The 20,813-nt window shown below is 41.3% G+C and overlaps 1 protein-coding gene across 7 annotated transcripts in view; it reads left to right on the forward strand.

The window, feature by feature from the left end:
• LAMA2 (laminin subunit alpha 2) overlaps positions 1-20,813 on the forward strand; it is a 372,288-nt gene that overhangs the window by 246,972 nt on the left and 104,503 nt on the right. For all 7 annotated transcript variants that reach the window (XM_081187598.1, XM_081187601.1, XM_081187602.1 and 4 more), the window contains 5 exons: positions 4,420-4,599; positions 5,748-5,936; positions 6,031-6,164; positions 14,914-15,031; positions 20,560-20,694. In XM_081187598.1, coding sequence (XP_081043724.1) covers positions 4,420-4,599; positions 5,748-5,936; positions 6,031-6,164; positions 14,914-15,031; positions 20,560-20,694 — 756 coding nt within the window. The remainder of the gene's footprint in view (positions 1-4,419; positions 4,600-5,747; positions 5,937-6,030; positions 6,165-14,913; positions 15,032-20,559; positions 20,695-20,813) is intronic.

Raw genomic sequence — 20,813 nt, forward strand, 5'->3', positions numbered from 1 at the left:
GGATTGCAGTTTAATAAATTCCAGGGTTTTCCATGTCCACTTAAGCTCCAAAATACCAGGAAATTAAAACAAGTAAGAAACATACCTTTAACAGACATGTTCTTTAATATTGATATGGTATGGCATCCTATCTTGTACTTAGTTTCAGCTCCACCACTACCTTGGAGATGGATGGCTGTCAGTGGTAGAGTGGTGGCTGCAAATCCTACAGAAAGAAGCACTGTTTCTCTTTAGGCATCGTTTGATCGTGTGTTTTAAAAGTCAGGCTGTGTTTGCAAAGGAAGCAGGGTTTGCACCCGGGAGCTCAGAGTAGAACAAATCTCAGCAGGTCTTGCATCGGGTGCCAAATTTCTAAGTAGTGCTATCACCTAGCCAGTTATTATCTTCTGGCACTTGTATATATTATACATTTTGTCTTGTTTGTGTCCTTGAATATAACTTTCTACCAGCCTCCCCCAACTTCGTGCCCTGCAAATGTTTTGGGCTGCAACTCCCATCAGCTCCAGCCAGCACTGCCAAATAATTTTGAAAACCCCTTCCAGTACTTTAGGTGTTGACATACCTTCTTCAGTGGGACGTCCCTTGTGATCAAAATGTAGAAAGATTTCCTGCCTTAGGAACCGGCAAGTTTCTTCTGCTTTTAAGGCTGATTTCAGTATTAAGAAACATTTGCCAGTGCTTTGACAAAATGTATAATTTGCATAAGAAGGGAATAATTGGCTACTTAGAAGGATTTGGGGGCACTGTCACATAACGCATGTCAATCAACAGTGTGATTCTGTTCCTTCAAAAAAAGAGCATTAAATTGTCATCACTAAACCAATGTGTCCAAGACAAAGGCACTTCCCCGCTCACTGTAGTACTTAGTGAAAAGATGGGAGAAAAGAGAGAACAAATAGTGTACAGTTTGGTGCTATTGTTGCTGCCCCCCCCCCCAGTTCTGCTGTCCACCTACATTGATCCTATGGACCAAAAGTTATCAACATGTGGATTAGCATAATCCCCATGTGTTTTACAGATGTCAGATGCACTGATTCAGTATGTCTGACTATCAGAAATTATAATGCTGCACTGTTTAAACGTCATTTAGAACATTGTGTCAATTCCTGGGTACCACACTATCATGTGGCTTTTCAAACAACATATCTATGTTGGTCCTTTCCGCTGGAAGGAGAACTGCCAGTGGTACCATGTTGGGTGAAGCTGGAACCTCTAGTGTGGCAGTGGTCCTGTCTCTCAGCTGGAGATTCTCTTCCTACTGACAAAGGCTAGCAGAGAGGGGGTTATGTGTTAGCTTACCCTTGCCAGCTGCAGTAAAAATCCACCTTTTAAGACTTTTGTTGTTGATAAAGGTAAAAAGTATCCATGCAATCATTCAAAATAGTTCAGCAATTGTCAAATATTAAAATTCGGAAATAGGCATTTTCTACTTTTAGCCTGAGAAACTGAGGAGCCATGTGAAGCATACCTTCTTTGTCAGACATGGAGATAAAGAAATATATTTGGGGGATCACCTTTCCCTGCTTTGCCCCTTCCCACACTAGTTTTGTTTTTAAAAGGCAATGGAAGAAAGAGGGACAGTGGAATTCCAGAAACATAAAATCATAGATGATGCAGCTTCGGTAGCTTAATGGCTTTATCCACATTTTTCTTGACTGTACATGGAATGCAAAATCTGTAGGGACAGATTTGGGACACTTATTATACCGTTACCTTTGCACTATATGGAAATTTAAGCTTTTAAAATTCATGTTCCATCTTGCTTCTGTACTGATCAGAACCTTTCATAGAACTCACATCAAGATTTTCAAATAGACTGAGTACTAGAGGGGGAGACCCCCAAAAAAGGTCAGTACTGTGCTGTGTGTGACAAGTTGTTGAAGAGTCCAAGCTGGTTCACGCATCAACTGAAGACTGCACCATTAAGTGTTGGTATGCACATGAATGAGCCATTACAGATCAAACACCAGATACAGAACTTTCACATATCACTTCCACAAATGTCATCCTATTCAGTTAATTGGGGTTTGTTCACACATTTAGCCACAAGACACCATTTGTTGACTAATCAAGTGATGAAAAATAAAGTGAAGTACAGTACATATATTTATCAACTGGCCTTCTGCCATTCCTTGAAAGGAGATACCTTTGATAGGGAATTATGCATTCCTTGAAGGGGAGACCTTTTATAGTCAGGTATGGTCCAATTTCATTTATCGATTGTGGCCTGGGAGGAGAATAAAACAGAGTCAGTAAACATTAAATATAGACAAAGCAAACCTATGCATGTTGACTTTGAAGTAAGTCCAAGTGTGTTGAGCAGAGCCGAGTAAACATTCATAGGATTGCATTGTAGCAGAAGTTGGGCTTACTCCTAGGTAAATAGGCATAGTACTGAAGCCTAAGTTAATCAAAGCATCACCTCTCCTGCAACCACTCCCTTTGGAAGGTGCAGGTGCACCTGATTTAAAATACTGATTTAATATTTCCCTAATGATCAATTATCCCTCTTTGAATTCTCATATCAAATGAGGCTTGCAGCTTCACACTGCAGTCTCTTTCTTTCTGAACATTAAAAACTTGTAACTCTTCCCATCTATTTTAGAACAGATTGAGTGCAACTGGCAAAACCCTCTTATACACCGGTACCATGACACTGAGGCGTACATTTCAAATACTTTGTGCATTAACCAGTTTCTTGCTGATTAGCATGTCTAATGCATGAGAGCTGGGAACACCTCCAGAGTGAAATCAGACACTTCATTTTGGCATTAGCACTTCAAAGAAATGTGCTGTCATACTGCTACAGATACAGTAGAAAAATAATAATGTCAGTTCAGGGCCTCATCCTTTCTTCTTTGCTAGACAGGAATTTTGTGAAGTTCCACAAAGAGACTGATGTTTTCAAGGATGGTTTTCTTTTCTTAATTTAATTGCCGTATCTGCATCTTTAGCATCAGTGCAATTCTGTGTAGTTTCAGATTCTCCCCTCGTACTGGTTTAGTATTCTACACAATTTCTCTTTGTATGTGAGAAATTAATTATTGTGATATACTTTCAGATTTCTTTGATTTCTGTAAGTTTGTCTGGCATGTTTTTTGCTGTTTTCAAAAAACCTACCTGTTTTATTTTTATTTTAAAAAACTTTTTCAAAATTAAAAAACTGTGTCAAGATGAGATTGCAAACTAAGAAATGTCACATGAGGTCTTGCACAAGCAATAGATTTTTGATGTGAAACCTGAGACTCTCTTAAGTTATATATAGGCTAAATGAGGTCTAATATCTACATTCATCCAACCCAGGCATTTTCTCTGGCCTGTGCATCTCCATCAGTCAGAGCAATCCTACATTCACATTTCTCCAGGACCAAAGATTCAAAACATCAAGTGGAATATCCACTATAGCCAGGGCTCAGCCTAGTAGGGAAGGAGAAATACAGTCAACCAGAAAATACAAAAGGAGTCTGGCTCCTGCATAGACTGACTATCCCTCTGCCCTTGACAACCACATTTTAGGATTTAGTGTAAGCATGCTCCTTCCCTGTGCTACCCAAATCCCAACCATGACTTTACTTGATTTTGTTGTTCCAATGGCTTTGTACTTCTGACTCTTTTGTGGTGGTGTCATATTTGCAATTCCCCCAGGGCTTGTCCTAAATCTGATAGCCCTTTACGTTGTTTAATAGGAATGTGCCCTGAAGTATGGAAAACAGCAACAGTTGCTAAACTTACACAATACGTCTGGTGCAGAGATAGTAAACAAACCATAGAGCACTATGCAAAGTTTGTTATGTTTAATTCACTTTTGCCTGAATGATACAAAGGTGAATGCTATTAAGTATTTTAATACATACATACATACATACATACATACATACATACATACATACATATTTATACATACATATTTTCACATTTCAAACCATGCTCAAGACAGCTAATAACATGAAAAAATACATAACTATAACATAACAAAAGTAATCATAAACAATAAATAAAATATTAAAACATGCACAACCAAACTAACAATTTCCACGTAAATCACAAGATCTAAAATACAGATACAAAACACCTTCTTGCAACAACCCAGCCCCGCAACAACAACCCAGCCCAAGAGTCTGATCAGCTGCCTCAGCTTCTGCAGCTGGAGTCAATCAGGGCCCTGTCCTCCCAGGCCAGGTGGGGAAAGGCCTGCAAGGCAAGGAGCAGGTCTTCCAGGACTCACAGCCAAGATGGTCTATAGGATGTCTCTGAGTATGTACTATTCAATGTTTTACTGTGCATATTCCAGTGTATATTTTATTGTTATCTTGCTTTTTTGATAAAATATTTAAATCTTCAGATAATTCACAAATTAATATCGTTTGTCCAGAAAGAAGAAGAAAATCTTACATTTGTCTAATCTTTTAATTACTGTAGTTGACTCTGAAACCAGATCAAGTCATTCTTCCTCTTGTTGATGAAAATGTCAAACAGCAAACTGTCCAAGGGATTATATACCAATACCCAGAGACAATTGCAAATATCGACTTGGTCACTCAAGAGTTACGCTCGGAACCATTTTACTGGAGACTTCCAAAACAGTTTGAAGGACGGAAGGTAAAGGGAATGAATTCTTATTGGAGCTGATATTTTGCAGATTTTACATTTTGTTTCCCTAGGAAGAGTAAGATAAACTGAATTTATCATATAACAGTCACGATTGTTTACCTGCTGGTCCTTTTGTAGCTAAATAGGCAGTCTTGGGAGAACCCTAAGATTTGCAAAAGTTTTTTAAAAAATCTTCATGAAAAACCATTGGGTTCCCACCCCCAAATAGCCAAATGAATCTTTCTGAACATGATTTTATTGTTTATACAGAAAAACAACTCTCAACTAAGTTAGTATATATTGCATTTATTAAATAAAATAAAACTGGCAGAACTCTCCTTATTTGCTCTTCTCATCCCAGATAGAGGCAAGCTCTGTTGGAATACTGGAAAAACACTCTTTAATAACATTTGCAGTTCAGGGTATGCTGAGGCACAGCCATCTGAGTACTGAGGAAATCATTACAATACAATACTCTTAAGTACAAAATTCTGTTCATAGCCTATAGCTATAGCTGACCTTGATCAATTTGGGATTATCCAGAAAGAAACACAGTCTCTTTCTAGCTGACCCTAACCCTCCAGCTATACCGAGATACAGAGCGGTGCACTTGGGAAGTGTAGTAGAAAAAGCTCCCACAACAGCCACCATGTTGGAATGTGCTTTAGGTTATCTTGATGTAGGCTGCTGTGTTTTGCTTTGTTTCATTTCAAATTCTAGAGGGATTGACTTGTTAGCCTGTTACAGGAAAAATAAGAGTGTTGTGAAAAACAAGAAATTTGTTTTTCACGTCACCATACAAAAATGGCTGAGACTGTTTCCTAAAAATGGACATGGGGAATTGGGCTTCATAGGTTCATCTTAAGTCATTTTGTGGGTCTGTTATGTGGAGTACACAACACAGAAGTGAACTGATTAGGTTTTTGCTAACTGAAGAGCTCAAAAACATATTTTAAACATATTGGAAAAATACATTCACCTACAGCTACATAATGTTTAGATCCACAAAATAATGCTTTCAGACCTTTAGTCTCATTGAAAAAAGATCATTATTTTAATATGTATGTTCTTCTGATTTTTTTAAATAATAATAATAACAACTGCATATGGTGTTGGTTTCCAGTCAATGTTTATATGGGTTTTATTTTCTTTCTTAGTTGACAGCTTATGGGGGAAAGCTGAAATATGCAATCTTCTTTGAAGCACGAGAAGAGACTGGCTTTGCAACCTACAACCCACAGGTCATAATCAGAGGTGGGCTTCCCACCCATACGAGGATTATTGTCAGGCACGTAGCTGCTCCTCTGAACGGTCAATTGACAAGACATGAGATAGAAATGACAGAGGTAATTTTTCAATCCAACCTGTTCAAGAAGCTGTGTCACTGGCACTTTGGAAACAGTTAAATCATTTGAGGCGTTGATGTTGTTTCCCTTTCAGCATGAGTGGAAATATCACAGTGACGACCCAAGGGTCAGTAGGACTGTGACCCGTGAGGACTTCATGGATGTTTTGTACAACATTCATTACATACTCATTAAGGCTACCCATGGCAGCTTCATGAGGCAAAGCAGGTAACCATTTTGCATGATGCAATCAATATTTATAACCTCGGCATCTGTTATCAATCTCCAGGTAATTTTCAGAGGGGATTCATTTTCACAGGAAAGGCACAAGCCACCAGTTGTTTCCCTCAGGTCCAGCTTCCATTTGGCCCGATTAAGCTAGTCTCTTCTAATGTACAGTCTCACACAGTATTATCTCCATCTTGCACCATTGGTGTCAGTAGGCTGAAGAGAACCTGTGTTGGACTAGGCCAGCAAACTACCTTTTTTTATATAAATCTCCATATGGCTTAAATGGCAGAACCTCTCATCCCTGAAATTAAGCACTGGCAGCAACTATATTCAGTAAAAGAGAATCCAAGAGAATGAGGGTACACAACAACCCATTTTAAATCTGCTAACTAAAAAGTTGCCAGCCAGTAACTAATTGCACAAAGTAGAAGAGGGTTACGTTTTGAGTAGTGGGACTAAATCCCTTCAGGGGGTCACTATTAGCCAACATGGATGTCTCAAGGCCAGTATGGTGTAATAGTGTGTCAGTTTTAAGCTGCAGGTGCCCATTTTCAACTCTCCACTCAGACATGAAATTCAATGGCTAGCCTTGCATTAGTCCAGGGATAGACTAGGTAGGAGAATTAGAAGAATTGTTCACATTACAAAGCCAATTTATTGCGACCACTTCGGCTGCAATTCTCCACACACTTTCTCTAAAGCCCCAAGGCTGCGAATTCAAATCAGCGAGTGCAGCAGCTGTAGTCTCTGGATCCTCAGGAAGCCAGGCAAGCTAGGCTTCTCCTTTGCCTGTTTTAGGGGGAAAGGTGCCCAGAAGGTTGCCTGAAAAGAATCACATGACCTTCCAGCTTGAAGAGAATCAGCTGACTCCCCACACCAATCAGTACACAAAGCCCATTGAAGCTAGCTTATCGGTTTGAGTCATATTTGTTTACTGTGACTACACTTTGTTAGCGTCCCCTGATTTCTGCTTTGCATCTGCTTCTGGACCCTTTAACTCTATTGCTGCCTTGGAACTCAATGTTCTGCCCTGTTATGATTTTGCACTTCCCTCTGTGTTTTTCTTTCTTTCTTCCCATCTGCCATATCTAGTACTACCACCACCACCCCACACCTTTAACCATGTCTTATTGACCCTGAGACCTTTGATCCTTCCCTGCCTAATCCAGTGTCTGACTACATGCCTATCTATGATCGTGTCTGTTTCCTTTCTGATCCTCATTTATCTGCCCTTGAACTAAATCCCAGCTACAACTATCCCAGGGCCAAGCCAAGGCATGATGCTTGTCTTGACGTAAACCCAACTGAGCACTATGAGTGTCTGTGTGAGCGTGCATCATAATAAACTGCACTGCAGAACATGTCAGTTTCCCGGTTGCTCTAAATTTTAACAAATGACTGAGTTCTGCAGATCAGCCACCGACTCACTGCCCACACAAATTTTCCAGTTCATAGAAGAGGAGCCGTAATGTTACTGGAGTTTGCTGCTCACATGAGTTGCTTGCTTGCTTGAGCAGTTGTTCTCTAGCTATTGATCATAGGAACCAGCTCAATGTGAAATAATGATGCAAGTTGCCCTTAGGTGACTTGAATACCCTACCTTTATGGAACACTGGTACTCCTAGCTCTTGTAAATTTGGTATTTTTATTGAAATGATTCTATTACCAAACCAATCCTTTTGCTGGGGGCAGGGGTTGCGTAATGCACCTTGCTGATTATTCACAATGTCATTTAGTTTTTCAAAGTGTATTAAAGAGTAAACAATTCTTCACTACCTTTTTGCCAACACAATCTTTAACTTAATCATTTTGGACAATTCTTTTCTGAGGGTAAGACGTAAGAAAAAGTGGTCCAAAGTATTGCTCTGAAACATGGGGGAAGGGGACGAATCACAGTTATAGAATGGGGGAAAATTCACTGCATCTTCCTCACCCTTGACAAACTCCATCCCAATGCAAAGCAAGTGCTCTCTAGTTTCTTGTCTCTTTCTTGCCCCTACCAGAAGGCTGGTAGTTTAGCAGTGCATTAAGAAGTTTGCAGATCCAGCGACACTATGTACCTAGGATTCCAAACTGCAAAGGTACAGGGCATACCAGGGGCAAAGAGAATTGGGGCAGCTAAGAGGGCCATTATTAGCTTCAGTGAAGTCAGACTTTTCCTATGAGTCTTTGGGAACTGATTCCTTAATTCTGGCACATATTTTAAAAAGGGGAGTTGTCTGACATGTTTGCAAATGCAGCGCTGCAGATCACCGAGATATTGCAGCAAAATAATATAGAGAGACCTTACACTGACAGTGAGTTCAAGTGTAAAAATAGCTTAATTCCAGTGGTAACTCTATATTAGCTATGTAATTTAGCCACAACGCTAATCATGTTTCTGCATGAAAGTAACGCTATTACAGCAAGTGATTCAGAGTCTGCCATTAAAAAACCTAAAGCCAAACATTTTTCTCCTGCTGTGCTAATTTGGTTGTTCCCAGATTCAGATTTACTGCTCAAAATTGAAACATTTCTTCTATTATGTGGTTGTTTTCCTTTTTCAAGAAAAGTGGACAAGGACACTCTGTTTACTTGAACTGGAACTGTTTGCTCCATTTTAGTCTTTTTTTCAGAATTTCTAATATAAACTGGGTATCTGCGTTAAAAATCCTTTAAGTGGACTCTAGGCAGCAGCCAACCCTCACTTGTCATGAGCTTTCTAACATGCTACAGGTGATTTGTTTTTGTTTTGGAACTCAAGTATGTAGTTAGCTGCTTTCTGTTTTAGCTGCTTCTGTCTCTTAGCACTCTGTTTTTCTGGCACATGGACCAATTCTACTGGCTCCAAAATGGCAACGTTCTTTGTAACAAAAGTACAGAAATTGCTAGGTAAGTCACCAGTCAGGCACTGAATGTGTAGGGAACCCCCCCCCCCCATTTATTTTCTTCTCTTTCTATGATGTACTCCCTTCCAAAGTGTTCTTTGTAGTATAAACATCCACGCATCTCTTCTGCCCCACTGCCTCCCCACTCCTGCTTTAAACCCATGCATACTCATACACGCACATGTACGTGTGTGTGTGTGTGCGTGCACCACACATACATGCACAGCAGCATCCTTCATAAGAAAGGTATAATTTAATGAGGTGATGTAGCACCCTGCTTGTGGTTAACGCTTAGCTGGAATGAAATATTCAACGCAGCAACAGAGAAATTAAAATAATAATTTATTTGTCAGACAAATAAATAAGAGGCACAGTGGTATATGGTTACCAAGCTCTGGCCTGCCCTCCTGCCATTATGGCCAGCCCTTATATTTCCTTAATCCACCCCCCTTTGCTCCTCCTGTGGCTGCCTCTGTTCAATCAGCCTGCTTGAATTTCCTATTGGCTGATTGCTATAACCAATTTTAAGATACACTCATATCCTCCTGTCCTTATATGGAACACAAAGAGCTATATATTGTTACATCTATAAATGACAAATAAGTAGTAATATATCTTACATGTGTCTCAACAAGGAATCTTAATTACCAGCTCACCTCTTGCCCTCCCTGCCCTATTGCCTTCTAAAACAAATGGTTAATCTTAAATTTTTATCTTAAACATATGTCAAGGATCTTGAGTTTCACATCAACATTGAAAGATATCCTTCATTTGAAGGTTTCCAAACAAATGTCTGACAGCCATATATCAGGACAGCTCTGATGGCGTCTTGCCGTCTAGGAGGAAAACACTGTCAAGGTTCTCTAAAAACAGCTGGCCTGCCTGGCATGAAACTTTTGAAAATCTAAGCCCATTTAATTTAGGAACCTGATCAAGATATAAGCCAATATATGCCTTGATTAAAAATGCAGTCTATATTCAGATGCCACATTCCCCCCTTTCAAGCTCAAGGACCTTGGTACCAAGCGTCCTTGATAGCTTGATCTGCATTATATTCCTGAGTTAAAGCTCTGTATAGGGCCATGATATGAGGTAGAGTTTCATTCGAAATCATCTTGCTAATTGTACTTCTAAAACATGAAATGATACATGGCATCATACATAAAACCATTACCACTACTGTCAAGAAAAACAAGCAAGACAATAGTATCCCTTTGAGTCCTGTGACATTAGGTAACCATCCCATATCCCATCCTTCCCATGTTTGTACTGGGACATGTGCTATATTCTCCATCTTTGTGGCCAACACACGGATTGCCTCACCATTATCAGAAATGTTAAAGCAACAGGCATTCCCTGTCAAGTTCATGACTCCACATAGGCCTCCCTGCTTGGCAAGTACATAATCCATTCCCATTTTCAGCTGCAAAATGCGGCTCTACTTTCATCCAACTGTTGTGCAATAAGTCTCAAACTCTGAGCCGTTACATTGGTTACAAGTTCCACTACTGCTTGCAATCAAATTATTCTGTTTAGATTATAAATAGGATCCCGTGCCCCTTGTATGAGCTCACCAGGATTCCAGGAGGCAGGATCATAATAGGCTATAATGCGCTCTGGTGGCCAATCATCAGTACCGCTCCAACTTTGGGTACTTCCTCCTGCTATATGAGAAATATCAGCGTTTTTTCGTGTTCGCTTAGCTGAACTAGTGGGCATAATCCACATTGGTGGTAATACCCATCCCAGGAAACAAGTCCCACTCCATTTGGAAGGGAGTTTCTTGTATGCCCATTCTCCACATATCCACCACAACCATCGGGTCTGAGGTCTTTGGTACGTGGAGTACAGAAGGCGAAATAGCAAAAGAGGTAGAGAGTTCACAGTTCAGTATGTTAGATTGCCTTTCTCTGTCACAGTTATGTTCCATACCACTTTCCATGCATGAATAAAAGGGGTTGCACAGGGCAAGGTATTCCGAGTTCGATAGGTAGTACCGTTTGCCCAGGTATGACTATTCTTAATATAATCCCAAGTATAGTGGCAATGAGAAGAGCCTATCATGGTAGAATCAGCTGCATCTGATGATTTATGTACACAGAATTCCCCTTGTACAGGTATAACTCGTAATGTTTAGTTGAGTTCCATCCGGGGAAATTCTGTACTTCTGTTTGGTGTGGCATTTCGCTTACCATACCAATGGCATTTAATGGTATCGGTAATAAGGGCATACCTCCCTCTGAATCATCTGGCCCAAGAGAGCAAACAAGGCAATTGGTCCTATTTGCAACATTGCCTACCATTTCAGCTAAACCTACCCACATATTGTGGTCATAGCGGAATCCATATTTAGCAAATTTGGTCAGATTCAAGGACCCTTCCTCTTCTCAAGGGATCAGGATTAATAATAAAATCATGTTGATGTCTAGCATATGCATTCCTTCCACAAAAGATTACCTTATTGTGATAGCATAAATATTAGTCCCAATATAATTCCCCCAGTGACAGGAATGGGGAACCACCAAGACCAAAACATATATCCCAAGGATCCCCAATGTGTAATATCCCTGATAATTGTTCCACAAGGGGGCAGTCAATCAATTGTATAAGAGAATCTTCCCGCTCACAGTCTCTGGTTCAGACGCTCCTCAAGCTTCAGGCGTGCGCAGGTCAGCCAGCTTCCAGGTGGTGGCTGCAGCAGGCCGGTCGTCTAATGTTGCCCGTGACCTAGCCCGTTCCCCGTAGGGCTAGATACAGGGGTTTTTGGAGAGAGTCAGTTTAAGAGGATTAGAGGGGTCACCTTTGCACGTCCAACTGCCTTCGGACTTCTTTAAACGGGAGTGATGAATCCAGGGGGTCACCTCAGCTACCTTCACCGCTGTTGGAGTAGAGAGCAAGACGGTGTAAGGTCCACGCCACTTAGGTGCAAGTGGATCACGTTTCCACTCTTTCACCCATATGCTATGCCAGCCTGAAGCTGATGAATCGGCACGGCAATGCTGCACTGCGTGCGCTCGAGGGCCCACCTGTTAAGATAAAAAACAAACAAACAAACACGGGAGAGAGACAAAAACACGGGAGAGAGATTGCACTTGTCCCTGTGTCACATGGTCTCTTATTTGTTTGAGGTCAGTTGGACTATCCTGAACAAAGGAGGGCGGCCTCCCATACAGGAGCTCAAAAGGTGACAACTTAAGTCTTTTTTTGTGGGTGTGCACCGAACACGAAACAGTGTTATGGGTAACACGTCTACCCTCCTGAGACTTTAGACATATTAGTGGGCTTCTGGCATGCCCTGCAGATACCTTGCACAAGCGTCTGGCGGTAGGTGGTAAGCCTGGCCAGGTGAATTGCATTGTTTGGATCCCAATTAGGATCTTCCAAGGGAAAGTTGTCCTGGAGATGACGATCAATATTATAAATATTTCCCACTCTGGCCTGCTCACGCAAATATATCTGTGCCTTTTCAATTATGTCTCTCCTTTCCTCAGTGGTGAAGAGAGTATTCAGGAGCTGGCGACAATCTGTCCAAGTAGGACTATGAGTATTTATTATTGAAGTCACCAAGTCCATCATAGCCTGAGGTTTTTCTGCGAAATATGGGGTGTTTTCCAATTCATCAGACCTGTAGTCGTGAATGGAATATATTACAGGGTCGAAGTTCGAGGTGGCCGTGGTCTGGTTGCCCATTAACCAGCACAGGCTCCTCAAGTGCATCAAATACTCTTCTGAGAGGGGCTACTACGTGATCTTTCTCTTCGCTTTGCTCTAGGGGCCTCAAATCATAGGGGATGGTATCTGTCCCAAGGCGTTCTTTTAGCAGCTTTATACGCCTGGCTGTATTGCTTGCTGACCGATTAAGGTCTCCCTGTAACTTCTGTAATAATTCTCTAGGACTTGGATGTACAGGGGTTTGGGGTGGGCAATTAGTTGTTCCACTAAAGGAGACTGTAGATGGAGTTCTACTGGGACTCACAGGTGGAATAACCACTTCTGCTTGGGCTTCATTATAGAACTCCAATGCCTCTGAGAAGGCTTTCTTAAAATTATTTAACATACATTCAAAAGGTGTACTTCCCCCCTTTGAACCCCCAACTCCCATTGTATGGCCCTGTGAAGTATCCACTCAGTCACTCACACACACACCTTACTGGTAAACGAAGTAGTACTCACTCCACACTTAGGTCAGCTACACATTGTACTTTCTCACACATGCAATGCGCCAGATACTTCAACCATACTCTACCTCCCAATCTTCCCTTTTCCCTACACCAGATCACCATCTGATGTACCCAGCCACCTAGCGTACTCAGTTCCCCTTTACTGAGACGCAGAAGTTTGATCAGGACTTCTCTTCCTCCCAATTAATTGGAGGGCCAAAACCCCTTAGTGCACTTACCCTTAGCTGGTTCCCTGTTTATTTCTCTGGTCCCCCCCGGTCCGTCGCCGTCGGTGGGCAGGGTATCAGACAGACGAGACTGCTGCGTTCCCCTGGAAAAAATTTTCCCAGTGCGCGCTTGGGTAGGCAATCAGTTGTCTTCTCTCTTGTACCCCGCCCAGTGAGGCGAAGGAGCTGCGTTCCAGCAGACCACTGATCCGAGTCACGGCACCATAAAATGTAGCACCCTGCTTGTGGTTAACGCTTAGCTGGAATGAAATATTCAACGCAGCAACAGAGAAATTAAAATAATAATTTATTTGTCAGACAAATAAATAAGAGGCACAGTGGTATATGGTTACCAAGCTCTGGCCTGCCCTCCTGCCATTATGGCCAGCCCTTATATTTCCTTAATCCACCCCCCTTTGCTCCTCCTGTGGCTGCCTCTGTTCAATCAGCCTGCTTGAATTTCCTATTGGCTGATTGCTATAACCAATTTTAAGATACACTCATATCCTCCTGTCCTTATATGGAACACAAAGAGCTATATATTGTTACATCTATAAATGACAAATAAGTAGTAATATATCTTACATGTGTCTCAACAAGGAATCTTAATTACCAGCTCACCTCTTGCCCTCCCTGCCCTATTGCCTTCTAAAACAAATGGTTAATCTTAAATTTTTATCTTAAACATATGTCAAGGATCTTGAGTTTCACATCAACATTGAAAGATATCCTTCATTTGAAGGTTTCCAAACAAATGTCTGACAGCCATATATCAGGACAGCTCTGATGGCGTCTTGCCGTCTAGGAGGAAAACACTGTCAAGGTTCTCTAAAAACAGCTGGCCTGCCTGGCATGAAACTTTTGAAAATCTAAGCCCATTTAATTTAGGAACCTGATCAAGATATAAGCCAATATATGCCTTGATTAAAAATGCAGTCTATATTCAGATGCCACAGTGAGGTGGAGAAGACTCAGCAATGTGTTTGCTGTCTCTAAAAAAAAAAAAATAGGGGGAAAAACCTTACATGGCATGATAAGTGTGTTGGAGCATCTGTTTGAGTTTCTTCATGATATTCTGACAAAATACCAGATTCTGGCTGCAGATCTTAAAAACAGTCTTGGAAAGGCAAGTCGGCAGTGTCTTTGAAGTGTGTTGCACATCCTGTAAGTTTCATTTTGTTTGCCGAGCTCTTGTTATTTTGGCTCTGAAATTAAAACCAAACAACACTGAAGGCGAATGCGCAAGTATACTTTACATTAGTTCCCTTGGTGCAGACTAATCACGGCTATAAACGATGTTAAAAATGGTGCTAGCTTTGATCTTCCTTTGAGACAGACAAAAATAAATGTGTGGTGTTTTTTTTCTTATATGAATGATGCCAAGAGGCTGAGGAAAAAGTAGCTATATTCAGTGTTGTGTATCAAGTAAAGCCAAATCAATGCTGAAGAGATTCATTAGCTAGTTTTAATTTTTTCTCCACCCTTCTGCCAGAATTTCTGAGATCTCCATGGAAGTTGCAGAGGAAGGAAATGTGTCAGGAAGGACGCCTCGTGCACAACTGATTGAGAAATGCGAGTGCCCTTTGGGTTATTTTGGCTTGTCTTGTGAGGTAGAGTAACTCTTTCACTATGTGTCTATACTGTCTCCACTTTATCAGTAGTGATGAGATGAATAAGGTTTCCACCATTCCAGGGGCACCAACTATAGGGGGCTCTGGGTGCCAGCACGCACACACAAAAATTGTTGTGGGTATTCAGCACCCACACCTCAGGGCCCCCCCCCCACAACTTCTGAGGTCTCGCAAGGCCTTGGAGATGCTTCTGAAGCCTTCTGAGACCTCTGAACCCAAGACCAGCGGTTGCACATGATTTCATGATGCCATGACATCACATGCACTGGGCACCCATAACCTGGGGCCCAAGTCAGCTCCCATGCAGCATTCCATTCCTTTATGAAAGGAGTGGGAAACGTAGGCCTATGGATGTTGTTGGACTCCAACTCCAATCAGCCCCTGTCAGCATGGCTAGAGGTAATGGATGATGGGGGCTGTAGTCCAACAACATTTGGGCATGGACAGAGCACAGGTTCCCTGTCCCTGTTATTGTTTCTTCCAGTTTCTTCCTGTGTTCTTATTTTCCTGAATTCCAGTTTAACTTGGTGAAGTTCCAGAGTTTGTTCCAGAACTGGAGCTTACACAGTTTGTTACAGCTTTCTGTTCCTTCAGTTCATCTGTATCTTCCTCCACCCCTCTATAGTCTGTGCATCAGGACCATGCAAATAATCTTGATACAGCCATACATACAGTTCTACCAAAGCACGGTGTGCCATAGCGTGGTGTGGTGTGGTGTGGAGTTTGTGTGTGTGTTGGGGGGCGTTGTAAACACGCACACTTTCAGAGGTGCACTGCCACGTCACACACACACACACCCATTTTAATATAGAATACCTGTTTCCATCTGCAGGACAAAGAACAGCTTTGGAGGACATTATTTTGATTGAAAAAGGGCACAGAGTATTAACACACACACATATACCCCCGTGCTCTGGACCCAATCCCATTTAGCCCTACATCCCTATGGCTGCTTTTAAACTTTAGAGAAGAGTCAGGAGATTTGATCATGCATGTACCTTTATGACATCCAGTTTGGACCCTGAATAGACCCATTGAAGTTAGTCTCATCCACTGATTTCCATAGGCCTACTCTGGGTATAACTAAGTTGGATTTGACCCATGACGCTAGATTAAATTGGATTTAGTCTAATTATGCCAGGTGATCCTTATGTTCTTGTGAATCTGCTGTCACAATTCCAGACCAATGGTATTTTCATAATGTGCAACAGGAGACAATCCAGACAGAACTTTGAGGATTTAACTAGGTTAGTAAGTGGGTGCTCTAATAAAATAGGTGGGTGCTCTAATAAAATGGGTGGGTGCTCAATAAATGGGTGGGTCAATAAATTGGGGTGAATATAAACAAAACTGGACTGGGCTGTAAAGACTATGCTAAGCAGTCATCGAGCATACTATTAGTGCACCAACTTTGTATTGCAGTTCTTTGTGATTTTGCTTTCCTGCTTTTTCATTGAGATTGGCACTTGTGTTCTTTAATTTTGTTATTACGTAGTTGTATACATAATGTGCATATCAAAGTTGTTATAATGGAATTTAAAGATGACAGCGACTTGAAAACCTTTACATCTTACATCCAAAGTACAATTGTGATTTTCTTTTTTTAAAAAACAACACTATGTGCACCTTATCAACTGAGAAATATTATTATATGCTCAGGTTATTCATATTTTGCTCACATTTCCCTCTCTGAAATTATTTCACAGAGGAATATAAATATCATATCAGATGAAACAGGAAAGATTTTATTGTTATTCGAAGAACTGTCATATTGGTTATTTGTTCATATCCGATGTCAAGGGTATAATTTCTAAAGTTACTGGCACTTTTAAAACATTCTATTATGGTGCTTTTTTTTATAACTACAGTTCACAGAATTCAGGAATATATAGTGAAGAACAAATTCTTCATGTGTTACTATTCATCTCAATTAGAATTTTCCCCAAACCTTGATGATGCCAAATGAGCAGAAGGTATGTTCAGTTGGCAGCTTTAACATTCCAAATCTTCCAAATCCAAAGTGAATGTAAAAGATCTTAAATGATGTGCTGAATCCTTTAAAAGTAATGGGTTGAATCCAGACTTTTAACATGCTGAAATCAATTGAAGTCCATTGAAATCAACAAGACTTAAGTTAATGTAGGGAATGTGAATTGAAACTCCTTCCATCAGCCAAAGGGCCAAAAATATGTGATGTTAGTCATGTAGCTGCTCCTTTCAGTGTGAGGTTGTTTATTTGACAAATTGCCGGGGCACAAGCTTTAATCAGGATCTTGGTGTGTGGGGTTAAGGGACCTTGAATGCTTTTCCCACCCCTGTTGTGGACATGATATAAACAGGATTTTTTTGGCATTGCAGAATATAGGTGCAGGGGACCTAAAGTAGATTCAGCCAAGAGTGGAGGACAAAGGGTTAAAAAAATACCCCACCACTACAGAGCTGGGATCCTGATCCAGATAGAGTCCCAATCCCATACTGCAGGCAGGCAGGCAGGCAGGCAGGCAGGCAGGAAGGAAGGCTGGCTGGCTGGCTGGCTCCTTGCAGATCTTTGTGATCTATGTAGTTTGGCCCCAAGTCTGCTGGAAATAGTTTTTCAGTGCACGAACTCTGTACTGAAATGCCTCAGGAATGGAGTAGAAGTGCATGCATGAGACTTCTGTCACACTTTAGACTGCATGTCCATTTTAACCTTTATAATGATTCTAGTTCTTTTTGCCAAATGCATCCTGAACTATATTGTTCTACAGGATCAATAGAAATAATGTAGAAAGCCCATGCTACTTGTGGAGGGCTTATAGTATATTTTTCACTGACCATATGAGCTGGACCATATGTGTTTTGTAATTTATACGAGGAACATACACTCCGGCTATTCAAATAATAGCTGAACAAGCACTTTCACCAACCTGCCATGCTTCAGAGAAGCTGTCTCCCCATTTTTAAAGAACATGGTTATTTCTTCATTTGTTTAGTTTTTTAAAGTAAGAATAGATTATTTTTTTAAAAAAGTTGCAGAACTGTGGCAGGAGGGATAGAGGTGTGCTGGTGTCAGTTTATGAGGTGGTTCCATGGAAGACTGCTGGCTCCGCTGCTAAGTGAACCTGACGGGCTTACCTGCATTGCCACCATGCTGTGTTAAAGATATGTGGGCTACTACTTACTGTAGGTTGTGGGAAGGCATCATTTTCCACTCTGCCCTGTATTCCTTGCACACAGCACTGTCTCTGTTCTACTGCAGTTCATCTTCTTCCAAAAACTAGGTTATTATTCTTGCTATCTGCTGTAGTGAAATTATGTAATTTGTATAATTATATAACTTACATAATGATGTTGTCATTACGTTACTCCACCCCATTCATTTCAATGCGAAGGTGTCACAGTGTAAATTAGGGGGAAAGGTAATCAATAATGCATCATTTGCGAAATGAAAGCAACTAAAACAATGAATACAGAGCTTATTCACTGCATTGATTTCCTTTCCAGACATAGGACAAATAAGATAACATCAGCAATTTCTGTTCCTGTTTCCATTTTTGTCTGAACTCTCCAACATCCCTACTTACTACTTCAGCAAAACTATGCAGGTGTATGTCTGCTGAGTGAGTTTCAGTAACTAGGCAAGCCACTATGGCTTCTGCTTGCAGTGCAGCAGCCATAGTTCTGAGTTAGCAGCTGCCATGTCTCTGCCACCGTCTCATGATACTGTACACCAGGAGTGCATGTTTACTCAGAAACAAGTCCCATTGTATTCAGTCATTCTGAATGAGGATTAGTTCATAGCACTGGAAACTTAATGTTCCAATCAGTCTTGGTGCTACGAAAATGCTAAGCTGTAAGCCTAAACCGAGAATAACTGAAACAAAGTATTGGGAAAGCTCAAAGGTGAAGGCCCTCTAAGTATGATGAGTCCCAAGACACAACTAGCAACATAGGAACATAGGAAACTGCTTGTGAGGCACACCACTTGTTCTTCTGACTAGCAGTGGCTTTTTGGGGCTTTCTATAACCATTCTAGGGACGTGGGTGGCACTGTGGGTTAAATCACAGAGCCTAGGACTTGCCGATCAGGAGGTTGGCGGTTCGAATCCCCGTGACGGGGTGAGCTCCCGTTGCTCGGTCCCTGCTCCTGCCAACCTAGCAGTTTGAAAGCATGTCAGAGTGCAAGTAGATAAATAGGTACTGCTCCGGCAAGAAGGTAAACGGCGTTTCCGTGCGCTGCTCTGGTTCGCCAGAAGCGGCTTAGTCATGCTGGCCACATGACCCGGAAGCTGTACGCCGGCTCCCTCGGCCAATAAAGCGAGATGAGCGCCGCAACCCCAGAGTCGGTCACGACTGGACCTAATGGTCAGGGGTCCCTTTACCCTTTACCTATAACCATGCTGTTTAGAGGATCCAGAAGTATCCGGAGGGCCTCAGCTTCCCCGTCTCTGATCTGCATTGTCCAGCAGTAGCTCCTTCAGACAGTGTCCTTCCACCGCCAATCCTGCTTAAAGATGCTGGGATTGAACCTCTGCATTCATAGCATGTACTGAGCCAAGGCTCTTCCCTAACTTATTGTTGATTTTCAAATTCTGTACTTCTCAGAAGAGCTATAGATGCATTATAACGCTACCATTTTTGTTATCATCATTATTTACTGTTGCTATTTTTATTTTATAAAGCAGTTCTATAGAACTCTGAAAAGGCAAACTCTGTCCACAGGTTTACAATCTGGTTAAAGATGAGGTGCATTAAGGAATAATAGGAAAGAAAGGAGGGTCAGAAGATGCAGGATTGCTTCTCTTTTTTTGCATCTGTCATCTTTGATGGGAATTTTCAGCATGCTTGCTGATTTTTACTGCTGGGTGAAGAAAATGTACAAGACCTAGATAAATTTTATTTCAAGGACTAATGGTCTCAGGCCATGGTAGCATTTTTATTCTCCTGAATTCTTTATTTTTATGGTCTTTAAATTATACAAGTATAAATAATGTAGCCATGAAGACATATTTTGCTGAGTATCACTGGGCATTTGCTTGTTATCTATCAGCCTGTGTGTAGGCAGATATTAGCTTGTCATCTCAGAAAAACACAGCAAGGACAACGTGAATACAGAGTACTTTTGCTCACTTTGCACAGCCAGTGGTGTGTGTGTGTGTGTGTGTGTGTGTGTACGTACACACAGAGAGAGTTCTCTTTCTTAGGAAATAGAGGGAGAGATACATGATGTACAAGGAGGGAGCATCTAAATGAAAGGTTTCTCTAGCTGTAATATGAAAAGCCTAGTAGTGTTGCTTTGCAACCCAAGGGATCTGGCAGCAGAGTTTTCAATTAGGATTGGTTCTGTTACTTCTAAAGTGTAGTGTGCATTGTTTGTAAAACAGCTTGAAGCATGCAGTTGGAATGACGAAGAGCAGGTTGCCTGTCAAAGCTAGTGGGAATGGAGATGTGTTTGCAGTCTTATCCAATCCTTCCTATCCAAGCCACAATATAATGGCATTTGGTTTCCTCACTGTGTTTTCTTGCAGACATGCTCCCCAGGTTTCTATAGACTTCCTTCCACATCTGCTGGCAGAAGACCAGGACCGGCGTTTGGTGCCTGTGTTCCGTGTCAGTGCCATGGCCATAGTGACATGTGTGATCCTGAGACCTCAATATGTCAGGTACAACAATTATGTTTTGCCTAGACTGTTTATCAGATTATTTTGTCTTTGTGCAGAGTTCTTTTGCACCATAACAAAACAGCAGCCAGGAGCTAATTTTTTTTTATTTGTTCAATAAA

Source organism: Podarcis bocagei (genome assembly GCF_964188305.1).
Source record: "Podarcis bocagei genome assembly, chromosome: 3".
In the NCBI taxonomy this organism is placed as follows: Eukaryota; Metazoa; Chordata; class Lepidosauria; order Squamata; family Lacertidae; genus Podarcis; species Podarcis bocagei.